At 35.5% G+C, this 22,110-nt stretch overlaps 1 protein-coding gene across 2 annotated transcripts in view; it reads left to right on the top strand.

Moving 5' to 3' along the window:
* Positions 1 to 22,110, top strand: part of KDM7A (lysine demethylase 7A) — a 74,759-nt gene that overhangs the window by 37,988 nt on the left and 14,661 nt on the right. For both annotated transcript variants that reach the window (XM_045565283.1, XM_045565284.1), the window contains exons 4-13: positions 521 to 681; positions 2,931 to 3,072; positions 3,384 to 3,570; positions 4,750 to 4,912; positions 8,087 to 8,174; positions 9,779 to 9,885; positions 14,290 to 14,381; positions 17,025 to 17,114; positions 20,026 to 20,235; positions 21,911 to 22,035. In XM_045565283.1, the coding sequence (XP_045421239.1) occupies positions 521 to 681; positions 2,931 to 3,072; positions 3,384 to 3,570; positions 4,750 to 4,912; positions 8,087 to 8,174; positions 9,779 to 9,885; positions 14,290 to 14,381; positions 17,025 to 17,114; positions 20,026 to 20,235; positions 21,911 to 22,035 (1,365 nt within the window). The remainder of the gene's footprint in view (positions 1 to 520; positions 682 to 2,930; positions 3,073 to 3,383; positions 3,571 to 4,749; positions 4,913 to 8,086; positions 8,175 to 9,778; positions 9,886 to 14,289; positions 14,382 to 17,024; positions 17,115 to 20,025; positions 20,236 to 21,910; positions 22,036 to 22,110) is intronic.

Below are 22,110 nucleotides of genomic sequence, written 5' to 3' on the forward strand. Positions count from 1 at the left end.
CAGGTTGACTATCCCTGATCCAAAATGCTTGAGACCAGAAGTGTTTCAGATTTCAGATTATTTTTTATTTTGGAATATTTGCATTATGCTTTCCAGTTGAACATTTCTAATCTGAAAATCTGAAATACTCCAGTGAGCATTTCCTTTGAGCATTATGTCAACACTCAAAACATTTTGGATTTTGGAGCATTTAGGATTTTGGATTTTTAGATTAAGGCTACTCAATCTGTACATATTTTGCTATAAATTAGTTTGATTTTTTTTCTTTTTACAGTTAGAGCATTTTATGTATTTTTCTGATTATATGTATTGAATTAAGTAGATTATTGTATTACCTATAAATTTTACTTTAGGATAACAAAAGGGGCTTTACAAAACATTTCTTATTAAAAGGAGAATTAGGTATGATAGATTAACAACCATGGATAGAAGTAATTATACTGTATATGAATTAACCCATTATCACAGTATTATTTTTCAACTGAACTTAATGACATTTTATTCTTATGTTTTCCTGTAGTGCCGATGAAATCATTGTAAAGATGCATGGCAGCCAGCTGACACAAAGATATCTAGAGAAACATGGATTTGATGTCCCTATTATGGTCCCTAAATTAGATGATCTGGGGCTCAGGCTCCCTTCACCTACTTTTTCTGTGACGGATGTGGAACACTATGTAGGTACGAACTTGATTCCTTTAAGTACCTGGGAAGACACGGTAAAAGTAAAAATGATGGTCCTAATAATATTCAAAGTTAAATGAAGAAATGTTAATTTAGTTCAGTTTCCTGGGTCAGGAATAATGAAACTTAGGTATCACCTATGTTGGAAGCTATTTTTTTCTCAGCAGACTTACAACTGTCAGAAAACCAGAATGACACATTTTGCCTATTTTTACTCAGCCTCATCTTGCTGCTTTCTTTGGTGTCATTAAATTTTCTGATACATGCTTAGGGAAAACCATTCCTGAGGGCAGCTACAGATACCAAGAAGAAGACATGGGATATTGGATTGGTTGTAGGCATTTGGAGAATACAGCTGCAAAATTTCCGGAGCCCCGTACACCAGCTGTGTGATTAGTCCTCTGGAATTAGCCTTGTGACCTCTTGCTGTTTAGAGGAGGGACCGTAAAAAGAGAAGATTATTTTCAAGCCTGTTTTTACAGTAATGACTTGGTGAATGTTGCCATGTAAGGATAGCTGGACTTAATTTGTGATTTTGAAGCCCAGGAAGGGATAAGCAACAAGGGGGAAAACTCTTTATTGCCATGTTGTTGAGGTTTGCAGTTATTCCATTCATTCTTGTCTCAATAGTTATAGTAAAGCTGACTGTAGACGTCATTCCTTGTCAGAGATAGATACAGTTTACTGGAGGATTAGATCCCAAATCTACCTTGACTTAAACTTGTATATTCACTACAATATGTAATCTCTTCAGCATGGAATATCTGAGAACTTGTCCCTTTATTGGACAGTTCTTATTGATAATTGTTTCACTGAGGAAATCCAATTAAATGTCATGAATTCACATTCAGCTAAATTTGAATATTTGATAAACTAGGGGATGAAGATGAGATGTAACGTAAACCTATTTGCATAGATAGCAACTATAAAATAAATATTAATAGCTAGTGCAAATATAAGTATAGGAAAAAATGTTTAAATTGCTTTATAGCTAACTTTTTAATACTGCAGAGCACTTTAGTTAAATATTAGTATCAGAACTATGTTACCCCCTAAAGATAAAGAACTCTGTGAGATAATGGTTTCTTAAACTATATGAAATTAAAATAAGAAAATGGCATTTATCAGGCACGGTGGCTGACACCTATAATCCTAGCACTCTCGAAGGCCGAGGCGGGCGGATAGTTTGAGCTCAGGAATTCGAGATCAGCCTGAGCAAGAGCAAGACCCCATCTCTACTAAAGAAATAGAAAGAAATTAGCTGGACAACTAAAAATATATATAAGAAAAAAAATTAGCTGGGCATGGTGGTGCATGCCTGTAGTCCCAGCTACTCGGGAAGCTGAGGCAGAAGAAGGATTGCTTAAGCCCAAGAGTTTGAGGTTGCTGTGAGCTAGGCTGATGCCACTGCACTCTAGCCTGGGCAACAAAGTGATATTCTGTCTCAAAAAAAAAAAAAAAAAGAAAATGGCATTTATTTGTTTTCTATTTCAGATTGGTTAAGTATTGCCATATTTTGAATTCCACCGTATTCTATAGTCCCTTGTAAAACTGATTGTGCTTCCTAGGGTGGTAATGCAATGGTCTATAAGCATCACTTCATGGTTTTATAAGAAAACTGTAAATTAGTCATAATTCAGAACTTAAGTATTCAGACACTGACGCTAATCTGAACTGATTTTTGCTTCCTAACCACTAATTTTTTTCTTGAAAGAGAATATTAAAAAAGAAGACATTATCAGGAGAACAGAAATTGTTTGTCCTGGTCAACTTGCTCACTAATTCCCCAATGACTGATCTGCTTTTTAAAATGATAGAATCTTAGGTATTATAGAGGCGAAAGGGAAGAGTCAATCCTCTCATTTTACATGTCTCAGAAAATTGAAATCCAGAAAATGTTGCACAATTTCTATATACAATATTATGTATTTTTTGTCATTATGTGCTGCACATAAGATATCGTTGGTATATGGAAAGCTTTGTAAGCCATATAATTTTTATGCTCAGTGTTAGTTATGCATCTCTTATTGCTTTATTCTTTTACTCAAAAACTGTCCCTTTTTTTCTAAAGGTCCAGTTGAAGTTTAAAAAGTAAGAATACAGGAAGAATCTTTGTCTAGGCTATATAGTTTTATAGTTGGTTTAATTATCATACCGAGTAAATACAGTCTTTAAAATATTTTTGTTTAGGGCATCTATTTGATGTAAATCTTAAGCCCAATAATAAGACTACTTTTTTTCTGCAGGTGGTGACAAAGTGATAGATGTCATTGATGTGGCGAGGCAGGCAGACAGCAAAATGACACTTCACAATTATGTTAAATACTTCATGAATCCTAACAGACCAAAAGTGTTAAATGTGATCAGCCTTGAATTTTCAGATACAAAGTGAGTAGTTCTGGACATTTTGGCTTAGCATTCTGAGTGTTAGCTAAATGTAGTTGAATGACATATTTATTTCAGTAAGAAACATAATTGTGACTTCTAAAGTCATCCAGTGGTAACAATGTTGTAAATTTTGCAGTGGCACGCTCAGAGAATATTTAGAAATAAGATGTGTTTTAAACTTTAAGTATTGTTGTTAACCTTAAGTTCCGGTTAATTACTTGGTTTGGGTTGAGATGGGAGAAGCAATTTTAAAAAGTTTTAATTTGCATGATGTGGGTATCTGTGTATGTGTATGTTTGTTTTTTTTAAAGGATGTCTGAATTGGTGGAGGTCCCTGATATAGCCAAAAAACTTTCTTGGGTGGAAAATTATTGGCCCGACGATTCAGTCTTTCCCAAGCCGTTTGTCCAGAAATACTGCTTAATGGGAGTTCAAGACAGCTATACAGATTTCCACATTGACTTCGGTGGAACTTCAGTCTGGTACCATGTCCTCTGGGTAAGACTGGGATAGTTCTTTGTTCTCTCGTTGACAAAAACATATAGCCATATTTTTTTAGTGGTATATTCATTTGCTGTAAATGACGTTTGTAAAGGGGAAGATTTTTCTACTTTTTAAGTAGGAATTACCAGTTTGCTTTTAAACATTATGATTTTTATTTTATCCCAAGTAATGGAAGAGCCATGATGTTTTTATTTAGATTTAGATTCCATTTTTGCCCTCATCTTTTAAATTGGTTTCTTTTAGCCTTTTTGTCTCTTTGTTTCCTCTTCCCCCTAGTTAATTATCCATTCATCCTTGACTCAAATACCTAAGAAGGGGCAAAATTATAGTAATAGTTGCTTCTGGCTTTAAGGTAGGGCAAGGACAGCTAGTTGGATCCAGGAATGCCCATAAAAATACCAATTCTTTACAGTTTATATTCACCTTGCTTTATCTAGAACTGTACCATTCAATACAGTAGCTGCTAGCCATGTGGGGCTAAATTTAATTAAAATTGAATGTAATTAAAAATTCAGTCCTCATCTGCACTCATCACATTTCAAGTGCTCAGTCGCCACACATGGCTAGTGACTGCTGTATTGGATAGCACAGATATTAAAAAATTTTCATCATTACAGAAAGTTCTGTTGGAGAGTACTGATCTAGAACCAAATCTTCATGTATGTCAAATGTCTATGCCGTGGCAATGCTCTGGGCTATATTTGGTGCTGTGTCCTTGGACTCTTGTTCCTTTTCTTCATGAAGAACCAAAGAGTTAGTTTATTTACAGGTCTTTAAAAATAATCTTTATGTTAGAGATCATAGGAGAAAGGGCAAAGTTTGCAGAAAGGACTCTCTAACCTGGAGGCCTGTCAACACATACTTACTTCTATACCTTGAAAATGAGAGGAGGTCAGTGGGGTGTTTGTGGTTCTCTACCCTCCTTTCTCACAGCTATTTCTTCAGCACTACTTTATTGACTCCTTGTCAGTTGGGGAGGGCAAGCTTTAGCTCCTGTGAAAATGTTTCTTAAGTCAATAGCTACTGATCAGGTGGGTGAAATGTCTTTGAACCTAAAAATTCTGATAATTATCTAACTTAATTTAGATCATTATATTGGGAAATTGCATCAATGTAGGCCATCCTAAGAATGGCTTTTGCTTTTTCAAAAATAGTTCGATTACTTCGTTCTAGGGTGAGAAGATTTTTTATTTGATAAAGCCAACAGATGAAAATTTGGCACTCTATGAATCTTGGAGTTCATCTGTGACCCAGAGTGAGGTGTTCTTTGGAGATAAGGTGGATAAATGCTACAAATGTGTGGTAAAGCAGGGACATACCTTATTTGTTCCTACAGGTAAGGTTTTCATCCTACTTCCTACTCCCCAGTTGATACTCAGTCACATAGAGTCAGCTTTTAGTTAGAACCTCCAGCTTCAACATGTTTGGAAAGTAGTTTTTAGGCATTACGTAAGAAATAATTCTGATCTTCGACTTTTTACTTTTCATCCCTTAGAGGGCTTGTCTTATAGTTAGGACTTCTTTTGGCATTATGTTATATCATTTGCCTTCAGTTTTATTTTTATGGAGGTAAAATTCATGTACCATTATATTCACCCTTTTGAAGTATATAATTTAGTGACATTTAGTAGAGATTGACAAGCTTGTACAACCATCATTACTGTCTAAATTTCAGAACATTTTCATCATCTCAAAAGGAAACCCATATACCCTTTAGCAGTCATGCCCCATTCCTCCCTCCCCTGAGCTCCTGGCAACCACTAATGTACTTCCTGTTTCTATGGATTTACCTGTTCTGGACACTTTATATAAGTGGAATCATACACCATGGCCTTTTTTGTCTAGCTTCTTTCACTTAGCATAATGTTTTCTAGGCTCATTCATGTTGTAGCACGTAACAGTACTTCATCTTTTTATTGCCCAATAATATTCCCTTGTAGGGATATACAGGTTAAGCATCCCTAATCTGGAAATCCAAACTCTGAAATATTCTAAAATCCAAGACTTTTTGAGCACTGACATAACACTCAAAGGAAATGCTGCTTATTGGAGTATTTTTGATTTTGGGTTTTCAGATTAGGGATGCACAACTGGTGAGTGCATAGTGATATATCTTCTTTGGAGAAATGTCTATTCAAACCTTTTGCCCATTTTTAAATTAGGTTGTCTGTTTTTATTTTTGAGTTTGTAAATGTTCTTTATGTATTCTGTATATTAGACCCATATCAGATATATGATTTGCAAATATTTTCTCCCATTCTGTGGGTCAGTTTTTCACTTTCTTGATAATGTCCTTTGATGCACAAAAGTTTTAAATTTTTAATAACATTCCTTTCAGTTTTAACTTTGGTCACTCTCCATTGCTGTTAAAGGGCAAACCTGCTGTAAGAACCTGGGCTACTGTCCTGGGACAGTTAGGAGACAAAGGGTATGTCTTCAGAGACCCTAGCAAGGGACTGAGTATCAGTCTTAGCTGTAGCCTCAAGAACAGGTATCAGGCCTGTCATTTTGAGATGTGAATGGATACAGTGTATAGACTATCCAGACCAGTGGTTTTGAGAATTGTGTTCTTTTGGCTTGGGCAGCCTTAATGGCTGCAGAGTTCACAGGGATCTGTTACCACAGGCTTTGTTTTCTTGCCTTGCCTCTGTTATATATAATAATAAATGTGTGTTGAATAAATGCATGGAACCACCAGAATATTTGCCTAGATAAGTATCAGTGTTTTCATTGTGAATGGGCTAAGCTTCCCCCTTTGGTCTTCTTTCTAGTTCTCCCTTTTATAATAAATATTTTCTTGTGCCTTCTTCAAAATCTTACATTGAAATTCATAGTTCATAGTTCATGCACAACTAATGTTTTTTAAAAATAAATTTAGTGACCTAACAAATATAAAGAAGAAAGAAAAAGGTAATTTATAATGAAATACTATTTCAATTTGTGCCTGTTTAGGCACAGCAACATCAGAGAACTGAATGAAATGGTTAGCTGCATAAGCCAGCAAACCAATTTAAGTGTGTGTTAGTGACAGTACAAATTCTGTCAGTGTCATTGGTGTAGGCCAGTGGTTCTCAGACTTCCTGGAGTATCAGAATCACTTAGAGGGCTTGTTACAACACAGATTGCTGGCCTCATTGCCAGGATTCTGATTCTGTAGATCTGGAGTGGGCCTGAGAATTTGCATTTCTGACAAGTTCTTGACTGATGTAGGTGTTGCTGGTCTGGGAACCACACTTGGAGAACCACTGCTATAGGCAATGTAAATTTTTTTCCAAGATAGTTGACAACTATAAACTTCCAAATAAACTGCAGTTCTCTTCATTTACAGAGTTGTCATGTTCTTGGAAATTGTGCCAAAACCATGCAAAAATAGTTTGTTTAGGTAAATAATGAAGTACTAATTTCTAGGCTCAGATAGTTGATAGACAGGCTTTGTACCTATGTGAAAGCCTAGCAGAAATTGACAATCCTGCGTGATGTGAGACAGTTTCTTATTGTGTAGAACTATCTTGCATGTTGCACTTCTGGCTCTCAGTCACAAAATGCGAGTAGTGCTCTCTGATCATTGTGACAATCAACAAAGCCTCCAGACTTTCCAAAACACCCTGTATAGGCAGTACTGCCACTACTGAGAACCACTGATGTATAGAATTTGTAACTGGCACGGACAACTTCTGATTTGTGGTTTCGGAGTCAAACTCAAGTCTTTGTGCCTTTGAACACACAAATGGGCACACTTGGAAGTGAGTCCTTTGGTTTTTGATATCGTGTTACAGCACAGTGAGAGGTCAAAGATGAAAAATATCAAGAAAATGGGATTTGTGTATTTTAAAAGCTAATTTTCATACAAATGTGTGTATATATTTATTTACGTGGTCTTTATGTTAAGTCTACCAACATTTCTTTCAAAGATTGTGTCATCTCTTAGAAATGATTCTCATTTTGAAAACATTTTTGTGGGAAAACAAAACATCATTTTGATTGCCCATGTTTATTTCTTCAGGACCATAGCCCTTCACAATTAAATGTGACCAATCTGCCGTTTCCTTCTTACAGAGTTGGGTCTGAGATTGAGTCCACTGATCCTCCCCTGCTTACCTTTCAGGGCACTCAGTTTAGGATGGCCCTGGGGAGGCAGAGTGCTCAGCCAGTCCCAGTGCTCTTTAGTGGAAATTTTGCTTTCCTAATTTAAACCAGATTTGACTTGTCCTGGAGAAAAATCTTTTATGTGAAGTTGGGTTGTATTTTTAAATTAAACAACGAAAACAGCAGCAACCAGAAAAAAACCTTCACCTTATTTCTCAAGCTCTGCACACAGTCTTGAATATAATATAAACATTTTATAAATATTTAATTAAATGAATCTATGGATTGTAATAGACATTAACTTCTCTAGCACTGGAGTATGAAGTGAACTGATGTTGGTGTTTCGAGTTACTTCACAGGTAGATATCACATTTGTTTGGTTTAAATATTAAATTACTGATTTATATACTTTTAACCATTTCAGGGTGGATTCATGCTGTGCTCACTTCTCAGGACTGTATGGCTTTTGGGGGGAACTTTCTTCACAACCTTAACATTGGCATGCAGCTCAGGTTTGTGTCATCAGTATTTAAAGGATCTTTTTTTCTTTCTTAAATAGGACAGTCTTTTTTTTTTTTTTAAGTTAAAAAAAAATTCACAGCATTTTATTTGAGATCCCATGGAGATAGGCCCTGAAAAATGATTAGAAATAAGAACTTTTAACAAAAGTCGTATTTTTAAAACTTTGTCAGGAGGATACTTCGTGCATTTCAAATCTAAAACAAAAAAAGTAACTTAGTTTGATAATATCTCCCTAGATTTCAAAATTTTATAAAAATGTATGTGTTCTCCTTTGGCTATTCTTGCAATGAGGGAAACAAATGAAATCCAGTCAGACTCAGGTGTGACATATGCTGCTGGAAAAAAGCAACCTTAAGTCACAATTGCTGTTAAAACATCTGGTTTAATTTTGCTGCACGTAAAGGATTAACAGCTATTTCTCCTCTGTATGAGAATTTGATCTTTGCCTGACTCTGTTCCCTTGGTAGTCTAATGAAGGGAGAATATTACTAGGCAACACTGCTTATGGTAAAAATGATTCCTAATTGATAAACTGTATCAGGACTGGGAGAACTAGAAATACCTGGTAGGAAGCCGTATCTTTGGGCTTTCCTCAGTGCATGACTCTTGTCACGTAGCATGCGCGTGAGGATCCCTGGAAGCTGCGCATTTGTGTGTGGAGTTATTACAATAGACAGTGAGGCTGGGTGCAGTGGCTCACACCCGTAATCCCACTTTTTAGGGAGGCTGAGGCAGGAGGATTGCTTGAGGCCAAGAGTTGTTGAGACCAGCCTGGGCAACATAGCAAGACCCTCTTTCTACAAAAAAAATGAAATAGCTAGGCATGGTGGCATGCACCTGTAATGCCAGCTACTCAGGAGTCTGAGGTGTGAGAATCACCTGAGCTAAGGAGTTGGAGTTTGCAGTGAGCTATGATCATGGCACTGCAATCTAGCCTGGGTGACAGTGAGATCCTGTCTCTAAAGAAAAATAAATAAAATAAGATAAAATACTGTTTAAAAAAGAGAGATTGAGGCTCCTATAGGACATGAGACTGTAAGCCAGGGCAGCTCCCACAACTACCAAATGTGGATCTCCTCTTTTTGCACCTGAGCTGTCCCTGAGGGAAAGATGGCTCCTGCTGTATGAGCTGCTACAAGAACTCTGACAGAAGACTAACACTGTGGCAAGCTATGGTTCCTGTCTTCTCACCTTGGTTAGCCCCAAGTAAGGCCTTAAGGTTGAATGCTTAGTTGAGACTAAAGAAAACTTTCTGGGTGGATATCTCGGTGTTGTGGAATACAGGGAGCTGTTTTCTAAATACGTTGTTTCACTTACAGTGGAACCCTTGTAAAATTCCCTTTTGTTAAAACTAGGATGCAGATCCCAAGATGTGACCTTTTGTGAAGCTCAGTATAATTCTAAGGCATGCTATCACATTTGTTAAAGTCATGACCTGGGTAAGATAATCCAGTCTTGTCCAAATGTGGTGTTGTTGCTAAGTAATATACAGTACTTGATTTGTCTTATGTTTTATTTTCAAGTTAGTTACCTTCATTTAATTTTGAAATACTAATATTAACATTAAATATTTTTTCAAATTTTATTCATTTAGGTGTTACGAGATGGAGAAAAGGCTGAAAACACCAGATCTTTTCAAATTCCCTTTCTTCGAAGCCATATGTTGGTTTGTAGCCAAAAACTTGCTGGAAACCCTGAAAGGTAATTAATAATTTATACTTTTTTATATGATGTGATATATAATATTTGTAAGTCCACTGAAAACCACCTGACAGAGTCCCTTTTCTAGTAGAGTATAGATGTCACACTATTTTGTTTTTTCAATACATGATTTCCTCTCTCCAGGAACCTTTTTAGTGAATTAGTTACTAGTCCATAACCTAACAACCTATGCTCTTAAAAAATCAGGTATGTGAAGGACTATGTCAGAACAACATAAATAATGTTGGAAAGTGTTCATTTCATCTAGTACTGTAGTAGCCTGTACACATTATCAAGCATGTAAAAGTGCCTCCCACACCCTCTGAAAATTGTAGTTTATATCAAGTGATTGTTACCTAATATATGTTCCAAAACATTTGCTTTAAAAAATCAAAGGAATACTTTTCATGTCCTGAGAGAATCAGGTAATGTGTATGCCATCACCTTTATGACCGTCATGCTGGCTAGAATAATTCACTTGTTAGGATGCAAAGTTGAAGAACAATATTTTCTTTGAATATCCCTTTATTTAAATACTTTTTAAAATGTGGAATTTCAGATTTTGATATTTTTATATTTTGGCTTAATAATCCTTGAGCAGTCAAGTTGGAGACTGAGTATCACTTCTACTTCTATCCATTTTCTGCTTTTCTGTGCTTGAGCCAGTGAGAATATAGTTGGTTTTTGTGCTGTCTAAATTTTCTAGTCAGTTTGCAAATAGTACTATTATTATAATTTATAACTCTCAGAAGAGTAGATATAAACAGATTAAACAGTAAAGTTTATTCTGAACATTTGTTTCTTTTTCCATTTAAAAGTTACATACGAAGAAAAGGTAAAATGAAAAGAAACAACCAAAAATTTACTTCCTAAGAGCATGTACAGAACTAAAGTGATAAAACTTGTGTATGGTTTTGTTTTCAAAAGAGAAAAAAAAACCCTCTCTCTTTGAGGAGAAGGAAATAGCAGTGGCACCCTAAACCCCACGCCCCACAGCAAAATGTAGAGGGAGATGTCTTGACGGTGCTGCAGGTGTGTGTGATGGAGGTAGGATCCCATAGATGGCGAGGAATAGGTACTTTCTTTCCAAGACCAGTCTCTGCTCCAGAAATGAATCATTATCATGAATCCCTGACTCGTTTAGTGTTTTCAGGTATTTTTCCTGGCTATAGGAATGTCACAATGGACTGTAGAGTTGAGTTTTCAGTAAAATACTGGACAGTAGAGTTCATGGTCTCCTGTTTAAGTACAGTCTAGAAAAGCAGGAACACTTACACATACAAAAACACTTATAAATGTCCTTGTTTTGTGAAAATAAAACTCAACTACTGAACCCTCTAGTTAAGAGATTGGCATTTCTGTTTCTCCCATCTCTTCTGTCATTGTGTCCCAAGATGCCAGATTCCTATCTTATGGTTAGCTAGGAGAAACTATCCATTCATACATACGCACGCACACACCCCTAGGGTGATGCACAATGGTCTCTTTTTCCCCTAATGTCTAAGAGAGGCTCCTAATTCAACTTTTTAGAGCAAATTAAGAGCTTATCTGAAAGACAAAACTTTTCTGTTACTCTTGAAGCCACAGCAGCAATTTGCTTGGTCTTAGAAATAACTATTTCATCTTTGTATTAGGCCATCAAAAGCAAGCAAGCAAATAAAAATGTGAGGATTTTAACTTAGAACATGTTAAAATCTACAGATCAATTTTGGTAAAATTGTTATTAAATATTGAGTTTTCTAAAAATAATCATGGGACATCTCTATTAAGGTTTTCTTTAATGTTTTTTCAGCATTTCATAATTTTTTTTTGGTAAAAATCTGGCACATATATTCACTATATCTAGACTATATAAAATATAATCTATAAAAACATAAAATATATTTTAATAAATATATAGGGTATATATTTACATGTTACATATAAGTATGTGCATATGTGTGTATTTTTTTTTTTTTTTCATTTTGGCACAAGAGTGATATTGGGCCATATTTTGTTTTCTCATACTGTCCCTATTAGGTTTTGGTATAAAAGTTATGCTAACCTCATATAAAAGGTTGGGATTGTTCCTTTTTCTGATCTCTGGAGAAGTTTGTATATGATTGGAATGACTTCTTTCTTGAATGATTGATAGAACTCACAGAGCAAGCCTTCTGGGTCTATAATTTTAGTTGTAGGAAGATTTTTGACTGCTGAGTCAGTATCTTTAGTAATTAAAGGACTATTAAGGTTTTCTAGTTAATTACTGAGTCCATTTTGATGAATTAGTTTCTAGAAATGTATCTAGAAATTTTATCTAAATTTTTACATTTGTTGGCATAAAGTTCATGTTATCTCTCTTAAATACTTAATATCTGTAGCATTTGTAATGATGTCTCATTTCTCATTCTTGATACTGCATATTTGTGCTTATTTTATCTTTATCAATTTTAATACCTTTTTAAAGAACCAGTTTGAGACTTAACAGTCCTCTCCATTTTCTGTTTTGTTAATTTTTGCCCATTTTTTCTTTTTTTAAAAATTAAGATGGTATTAATTTTCCACCCAGTGTCCCAATCTTTTTTTTTCAGAATATTACAGGAGTACAAATGTTTAGTTTACATATATTGCCTTTGCCCTGCCTGAGTTTTTCGTGGGGTCCTCAGCTCGTTAATTTTCAGCCACCTTTTCTAATATAAGCATTTAAAGCTATACGTTTCCTTGCATGTATAATATACCACATGTTTTGATATAATGTTTTCATTATTGTTTAACCAACATATTATGATTTCTAATGTATTGTTTTATTGTTTGTTTGTTTGTTTGTAGACAGAGTCTCGCTCTGTTGCCCGGGCATGAGTGCAGTGACATCATTATAGCTCACTGCAACCTCAAACTCCTGGGCTCAAGGGGTCTTCCTACCTCAGCTTCCCAAGTAGCTGGGACTGCAGGCACATGCCACCATGCCCAGCTAATTTTTCTGTTTTTTGTAGTGACAGAGTCTTGCTATATTGCTCAGGCTGGTCTTATACTCCTGGCCTCAAGCAATCCTCCCACCTCAGCCTCCCAAAGTACTAGGATTATAGGTGTGAGTGACCGTGCCTGGCCTAATATATGTTTTTTGATCCAAATGTTAGTTAGCAGTCTATTTCTTAGTATTTGTGTTTCTTAATTTCTGAACATATGGACTTTCTCCAGTTATCTTGTTACTGATTTCTGTGTTATTGATTTCTAGCTTAATTGCATGGTGAACACGTCTGTGATTTAAATCCTTGGACATTTAATAAGACTTGTTTATGGCTCTGGGTTATGGGTGATTTTTTGCAAATGTTCTGTGTATGTTGAAAAGAATGTGTTCTGCAATTTCTGGGTATAATAATTCTATTTATGGCCATTGAATCAAGTTTTATATTGTTCAAATTACATATATATTTGCCTACTGATTTTTTTTTTATGTTTTATTTTTTTAATTTTTTTTGAGACAGAGTCTCTCTCTGTTTGCTGGGCTAGAGTGCCATGGTGTCAGCCTAGCTCACAGCAACCTCAAACTCCTGGGCTCAAGCGATCCTTCTGCCTCAGCCTCCCGAGTAGCTGGGACTACAGGCATGCGCCACCATGCCCAGCTAATTTTTTCTATATATATATATTTTAGTTGTCCAGCTAATTTCTTTCTATTTTTTTAGTAGAGACGGGGTCTCGCTCTTGCTCAGGCTGGTCTTGAACTCCTGACCTTGAGCGATCCTCCCGTCTTGGCCTCCCAGAGTGCTAGGATTAAAGGCGTGAGCCACTGCACCCAGCCTGATTTTTTTTTTTTTTTAGTTCAGTTACTTTATCAAGAGAAATGTCTTAAAATTTTCCACTGTGATTATAGATTTCTCCTTATAGCTCTGTCTAGTTACTGCTTTCTATATTTTCAGGATATGTTATTGAGTGCAAAATTTAAATGGTTATTTATGTCTCTCTGGTGAATTAAATCTTTTGTCATTATGAAATGATCCTTTATTAATGACAGTCTATTAATATAGCTACACCAGCTTTTTTTTCCAAAGCTTGGTATTTTTTCCCCATCTTTTTATTTTAAACATTTCTGTATTTTTTTATATGTTATTTATGTACTTTTAGTTGATTTTTAAATCCAGTGGAATGGTCTTTCTTTTTTCTTCTTCTTTTTTTAATTTATTTATTTTTGCCTTATCTACTCTGAAGGAACAGTCTTTCTCTTAAATAGAACATTTAGTACAATTATATTGAATGTAATTCTATTTCTTTTTCCTTCTTTTTGAATTTTATATTCCACTTTTTTGTCTTTCTATTAATTTAGAAGTTATACAGTTTTATACGTGGTAGTTACTCAAAATCTAAAGTTAATCCCTTTATCCTTAGAACATTTTAACTTCTTTGTCCACCCCACTTTTGTTCCTACAGAACTGAGAGAAGATGGTTTCCAGCCTCAAACTTACCTAGTCCAGGGAGTGAAAGCACTGCATAGTGCTTTAAAATTGTGGATGAAAAAAGAAGTAAGTTATTTTCTTTGGTAAAATTGTTGTTTTTTATGTGGCAAGATCAAGAAAATAGAGTCCTTATGCTGTTTTGGCAGCACCTGTGAGTGCCAGTAGTAGAGGGAATAGAGATTATGTTTTAAGTACAACCTGCATTTTATTATACAGTATATACAGATGTACTGGTTTCTGTTCATATTTATGAGAATTAAGTACTTAGTTATGTCTTTATAATTTGGAAAAGAAAGTAATTCAAGTATATTTAGGATGTTGACTGAGAAATGAACATGTAGATACAGAATAATAATAAATAACATTGAGCTCTTATGGTGTGCTTAGTCTTTACATGCATGACCTCATTTAATCCTTAGAGCAACTATATGAGGTCAGGGTGCTATTGGTATCCCTGTTCTACATATGGGAAAGCTGAGGTTTAAGAGTTTTTTAAGTAACTTGCCCAAGAGAACTGGTAGAGCTAGAACTTAAAGCTTAGATCTCTGGGATTGCAAAGCCTATGCTCTTTACCATGCTGCTAGACTTATATAAAAATGAAGGGCAGAAGAGGTCAAGGTTTAAGAATTAGCTTTCCATTTTCACTAAAGTGTGGTCCAATTTGCATTGATTCCCACCACCCAAAAGTCATCCCAGATTTCCATTTGGAATTAGTGTTAACTTCCCTTATGATTTCATAGCATATTTCTTGTGCCAGTGGGCTTACAACTAATGTATATAAAGTAATGTATCCATTTCTCCTTCACCAGGTTCATGAGCTTTTGAAGAATAGGGACTGTCTTTCTTATCTTCATTTTAACTACATGGAGCTTTGCACATAATACTTTAATAAATGATAAATGTGTGATCTAATGAAAATACATGTCCAAATTAATTTCTTGAGTGTCACCTTGAAATAAAAATCCTGCTTTTAGGAGATATTGGGAAACAGTAATTAATAGGTTACCATCCCAATAATTTTATACTCCCTGTCACTTTATTATCATTGCATCTGTATCTGCTAGAGCAAGCCAGTGTGGAAGCATTCAGTAAAATAAAAAGCATGTCTTCCACTGTGAAAGACTATCATCTAGATGACAAGGAAAGGCATAAGCAAATTTAAAACTATATAACAAAAACAGGCATATGTTGCAAAAACTATATAATTTACTTCCTACTGAAGGCTTTAGACAAGTGGTTCTCAAATTTGTGAGATTACCAGAATTGCCTTTAGTGCTTTTTATAAAAATAAAACCTGTGGATCCTCCTCTAGAGATTTTAATTTAATAGATGTAGGGTAGGATCTGAATCTCTGTTCTTAGAAACTTCATAAGTGATTTTCATGCATAGTAAATTCATTGTCAATAATGAATACTGTTAATACATTATAGTTACAGTGCATTTTAACAAGCATGATGTGCTGGGCGTGGTGGCTCACACCTGTAATCCTAGCACTTTGGGAGGCTAAGGCGGAAGAATCTCTTAACACCAGGAGTTCGAGACCAGCCTGAGCAACATATCGAGACCTCGTCTCCTCAAAAAATAGAAAAATTAGCCTGGTATGGTGGTGCATACCTGTAGTCCCAGCTACTTGGGAGGCTGAGGCAGGAGGATCACTTGACCGCAGGAGTTTGAGATTCCAATGAACTATGATGACGCCACTGCATTCATGCCTGGGCTACAGAGCAAGGCCCTGTCTCAAAAATAAATAAGTAAAAAGCATGATGTTTACGTTAATATCTGTTAAATTTGCCATAAGATGAGAGGCAGCTCAGCATAATGGTTAAGAGCATGGATCCTGGAGTCAAATGTTGAGAATCAAATCTCGGCTTTGCTACTAATAAACCAGCTGTGTAACTTTGGGCAAGTTACCTAACTTCTATGCCTCACTTCCCTCACCTATAAAATGGGAATAACAGTAGTAATTATGTCAATGTTGTTGGAAGGATTAAATGAGTTAACACTTGTAAATACTAGTATTTACAGTATTAGAGCACAGAGTTAGTAGCACTTAATATTACTGTTGTTATTACCTGTTTTCACAAATGATGCCAAAACCAAGTAAACAGCAAAAGTAGAAGCTAGTATGTTGAGTGTGTCTAAAAAGCCAAAATATTCTTATAGAGATTAATATTTGAAATACACATAATAATGACAGTAGTTTTCAGTTCAATAAATATGGTAACTTACCAATTAACTCCTCTTCACTATTGTTGGGATCTTTTTTCTATTTTGCTTTTGATTATTAAAAGAAAAAAAAGTTGACAAATTTATTCCAATTAGACTTCCCAAGAGAAACTAGGATTATGTAGTGCCTGTGTTCCCCTTAAAAATCTTTATGCATTATGAATTAAATGTTAGGCTTAATGAGTTACTTTAGTAGTAGTAGTAAGAATTACAGTAGGCTTTGAGGTGTAGAGTACAAGGTTACTTACTCAATATAAAGCAGAACTCACTGTGGAACAAGTCCACCTAAGAGGATTTTTATGTGTTAATGAGGATCTTTTTTGAAGGTGTTATACCAACTTCATGAACTCTGAGACATGGCTTACTAGTATTTAGCTATGTCTATAAAGTCTAGAGGACCCAAAAATTGGTTTAGTAAATTAGTTTTCACATATAAAAATGTAAGTAACTTTGGTTTTCTTATCTTTGTTAATCCAAAAACAGCTTGTATCTGAACATGCCTTTGAAATTCCAGACAATGTTAGACCTGGACATCTTATTAAAGAACTTTCTAAAGTAATTCGAGCAATAGAGGTAAGAGTAAAAACTATCGTGTAAATGCTTTGTTACTATCTGCTTTGAGAAGTAAATGCATCTACCAGCAGACTACAAACATTTGAAAACTCTTACACACTTAGAAGTAATAGAATGAGATGAGTCTTGGATGGATTCTTAGGTTTTCAGGCTTCTAAAGACTTAGAGAGAAATTTAGAATGTTATATTGAAATGAAATAATAAGCAGTTACCAGATTACTTCAGGTTACTTTAAAAACAAAAAATACAGAGTAAACAATACAACTTTCAGAACCAGTTAATTTCAGCTACCCAGAGATAAATATGTGTTAAGTAATTACAGCAAGAAAAAAAATGTAGGGGGGATGAATCATGCTAGGGAAGCTGGGTTGGAGAAAGGGATGAGGTTGGTGGGGTGGGACAAAAATAGAGCAACTTGCTCAGGTAAATGCCCTTTGATAAAAACTCATAAAATCTGTGATTAGGTGTTTTGATTTATTAATTAGGGCTCTTCCAGGTGTTTAAGCAAGGATGTTTTAATTAAAGTAATTCTTCAGGAAGGTGGTTCTGTTAGTGTTTAGCTTGAATTGAGAGGAAATTAGTGGCAGAATGGAGGCCAACTGATAATTTCACAACTTACATTAGAGTTGTGTTTGGGGAATAGAAAGAGGTATACATCTAAGAAATATTAAAATGCTGGGTTTAATATCCATGGATAGAATAGTTCGTGTAATTTTCAATGTGTTCAGTTATAGTAGAAAAATATTTCTGTTTTTAAAGAGTGATAGTAATCATATAAATGAATTTAGTATCAAAAGTCATATATCTGATCTTAAATATATATGTAAATGTATACATATATAAATCTCATGCATGATAACAACCAAAACTACGGATAAACTTAGTAAGAAGGGGATGAGTCTACATGAAAAAAACTGTAAATCTTTATTAAGGGAAGTAAAACAATACTTAAATAAATGGGAGTGTCATTTCTGAGAATATGTCAACTCCAAATTAATATTACAATTTAAAGTGGTAAAATACACCTGGAAGAATAAGTCTGGCCCAGAGAGCAGCCAGTCCAGTATGGATCAGGAGACCGAAGAGCTGCATATTTGTTGTTACCTGAAATTTAAGTTTAACTGGGTGTCTTGCACTTTATCTGGCAATCCTATCCAGGAGGGATGTCTCCAAAGAAAAGTATAAAATTGATAGATTACTTAATGCATTTGAATGTTTGCATTCTTTTAGTAGAGAATTTGGGGATCGATTAGTGATAAATATTAATATGTAGAAAACAAAGCAGATGGGAAGTGAGGCAGTTATAACTCAAGGGATTATGGAAGGATGTAAAAGAAAGGAATGTAATAGTAGTATGTTATGTGGCATTGGGTTATTGATAATTTTTACTGAGCATAATTTAAATACAGAATATTGAAGGAAAGGGAAGTAAGTGTATATTTAGGAGAGGTATGGATTAAGATTAAGACTTCATCTTGCATAGTAGGAATCTGGTAATAACTGAAGCCAAAAACAGTATAAACATGTTATTTAGAAATTCGGAGGCAAAAAACTGGGGGCAAAACCCACAATTAGTAGAGTTGTGAGTCATGGCTACCCAACACCCAAAAGAATTAAAACCAGGGACTCGAATAGATGTGTGTAAACCCAGGTTTACAGCAGCATTATGCACTATGGCCAAAAGGTGGGCCGAGCAACCCAGGTGTCCATCAGTGGATGCACAGATAAACAAAATGTGGTGCATACATGTAATGGAATATTATTCAGCCTTATATTAAATAGAAGAAGGAAATTTTGACACATGCTATACTGTAGATGAACCTTGAAGATATTTTGCTAAGTGAAATAAGCCAGTCACCAAAGGACAAATATTATGTAATTCCACTTATATGAAGTTCCTAGTGTTGTCAGATTCATAGAGTGCAGGTAGAATGGTAGTTGCTAGAGGTTGCAGGGAGGGGAGAATGGGAAGTTATGTTTAGTGGGTACAGTTTTAGTTTGTGCAGTTGAGAAAGTTCTGGAGATGGATGGTGGTGATAGTTGTACAACAGTGTGAATGTACTTAATAGCACTGAACTGTATACTTAAAAATGGTTAAAATAGAAAATTTTATGTTACATGTATGTTACCACAGTAAAAAAAAAATAGTTGCAGGTGGTTGCCTCTGGAGAACGGGAATTAGAGATGGGAAAGAGTAGACCACTACTTTTCATGAATGCTTATAGCATATTTAATTTTAAAAACTACATAGATGTGTGATTTTGGTTTAAAAAGTAAATATTGGCTAGCACAGTGGGTCATGCCTATAACCCAACACTTTGGGAGGCTGAGGCAGGAGGATCATTTGAGGCTAGGAGTTCAAGACCAGCCTGGGCAACATAGTGAGACCTCATTTCTACAAAAAAATTTAAAAATTAGCCAGGTGTGGTGGCACATGCCTATAGTCCCAGCTACTTGATAGGCTAAATTGGGAGGATTGCTTGAGCCCGGAGTTCAAGGCTGCAGTGAGCTATGATCATGCCATTGCACTCCAGCCTTGAAAACAGAGTGAGACACTGTCTCTAAAAAGAAAAAATTTAAAAAAGCATTTTAAAAAGTAAGCATTGATTTATGCAAATATGTATGTGAAAAGAATGCTCATTGTGGGAAAGAACTGGAAGCAGCACAGTGGAATACAGTACAACCTTTAATAAGATATTAAAAATCAAAGAAATATGTTCACAGTGTCTTATTTGGGGGAGAGAAGGGAATAAATGTCTCAGCAAAGCTCTTTGAGGCTTACGATTTAGTCTTTTTTGTTTATATGATTGAACTGAATGGTTTTTGTTTTCTAAAATATTTTTATGGACGATTAGTCAAGTGTGTATATAGTAGTCTTGTCATAAAAATACTCTGATTTTGATTCTTAAAGGAGGAAAATGGCAAACCAGTTAAATCTCAGGGAATTCCTACTGTGTGTTCAATTTCACGATCCTCAAATGAAGCAACTTCCCCCTACCATTCCCGACGAAAGATGAGGAAACTTCGAGATCATAATGTCCGAACTCCTTCTAACCTAGACATCCTAGAGCTCCACACCAGGGAGGTCCTCAAAAGATTAGAGATGTGTCCATGGGAAGAGGCAAGTATTGTTTCATAATAACAGAAAAAGACTTGATTATTCCTTAAAGTTCTTTAAAGGGGTAATTAAAAGTAAACATTCTGACTATTCTTGTTAACTAATTTTTACTGTAAAATTATAGGGGTCATTCAGTAGTTCTGCCTGTTTCAAGGAGTGGTGCTTTATGTTTCTAGGTATCAGTATAGAATTAGGATGAATAGACCTCATTGATTTCCTGACATGTTTATTTAATGTTTACCACATACCGTATGCTTTTCTAGGCTCTGGAGAAGATGCCAGAGTGAGCAAAACTTAAGTTCTTACCGTCATGAAGCTTCAGTCCTAGTTCAAGTTGGAAGGGTGGGGAGGCAGAGACATACACTAAAATCATATAATTTCAGATTATAAGTGTTTATGAAAGAACCCAAACAACAGAGCAGTAGAATAAAGGGGTATGGTGTGGCTGGGTACTTTAGGTAAGGTGGTCAGAGAGCCTCTCAGGTTTGAACTGACACTTAAATCATGCAAAGTCAAATGAACACACAGACATTTGAGGAATAATGTTATAGGCAGAGAGAAGAGCAAATGCAGAAAGCCTATACTTGAGCCAATAGCATCAGCCTAGATGACTGTTAGACTGGGAGACTGTTAGAATAAACCCATTAAAGTTTGAAAAGTGCTGGCCTACTGGACAAAGGGGAGAGTGGGAGGCAGTAATAAGATTTTTGATATAGTGCCTTTGTAAAACATGGTTACGAGTTTGTGGTGAGATCTGTATCATCTATAATTTTATATCTTAAGTAGAGTATAGGCAATAATTTAAAATGAATGAGATAGAAGAGTTAGATGTGGTGGTGTACACCTGCAGTCCCAGCTACTTGAGAGGTTGGTTGAAGCAGGAGGACTGCCTGATCCTAGGAGTTTGAGATCAGCCTGGGCAATATAGCAAGACCCCCAACTCTGAAAACATAAGAATAAATAGATAAATAAAATGAATGAGATAGGGGTATCTCTGAATTAAAATATTTAAAGAAGTTATATGGAAACTTTAACTTTCTTAAATATTTCAAATTGTATATAATAGTTTTAAGATTACATTGTTCCAAACCTACTTAATCCATAGTCACTGGGGAAGATTTAGCTTATTAGGAAAGGTTCTATTTATTCTTAAGGGAAAAATTACCATGAAAAAGAAACCTTTTTTATGCATTAAAACCCAGCTACTATTATACCTTTATGTCACATAGGGTCCTTTGTTCCTAGTGGTAGCAGTGTGGTGACCTGTTCGTTGCTAGGTAGATGTAAGTGAAGGACAGCGTGAATGGAAAGGCCCAAGAGCTAGCACTTCAGCAGGAAGAAGCAAGGAGAAGAGAATTAAAATACCTTAAGGCAGTGCTGCTCCACTTTTTCAGCTTTCTACAAGAGTGAAATTTCTTTGAATTCACTTTATGCACATTTTACGTCTACTTCATAAGATGTATTTTATTCTTAATGGTCCCCCAGAAAGATGAGCCATGCTCTTGCTTTGGCTTTGGGAACTCTGGAGTGTCATACTGCTACATGTCCCCATGCCCTGGCAGCTGCGTGTCACCTTGAGATGCAGGGCCACGGGGGAGGTGGTGGTATACTGTGTTCTTCAGTCAAGCAGGGCTGTCTGAGGGTGAAGGTTAAGTAACTTCTGCTTTTATACTTTAAGGACATCTTGAACTCTAAACTGAATGGAAAATTCAACAAACATCTCCAGCCATCTTCCACAGTACCTGAATGGAGAGCAAAAGATAATGATCTACGATTACTGCTGACAAATGGAAGAATAATCAAGTATGTAAAGTAGATCAAAGTATCAAGTAGATTAATTTTCAGTGGAATCCCTTTGTTCATTCTATCCCTAGTCCA

The sequence above is a fragment of the Lemur catta genome, chromosome 11, assembly GCF_020740605.2.
Source record: "Lemur catta isolate mLemCat1 chromosome 11, mLemCat1.pri, whole genome shotgun sequence".
Taxonomy (NCBI): domain Eukaryota; kingdom Metazoa; phylum Chordata; class Mammalia; order Primates; family Lemuridae; genus Lemur; species Lemur catta.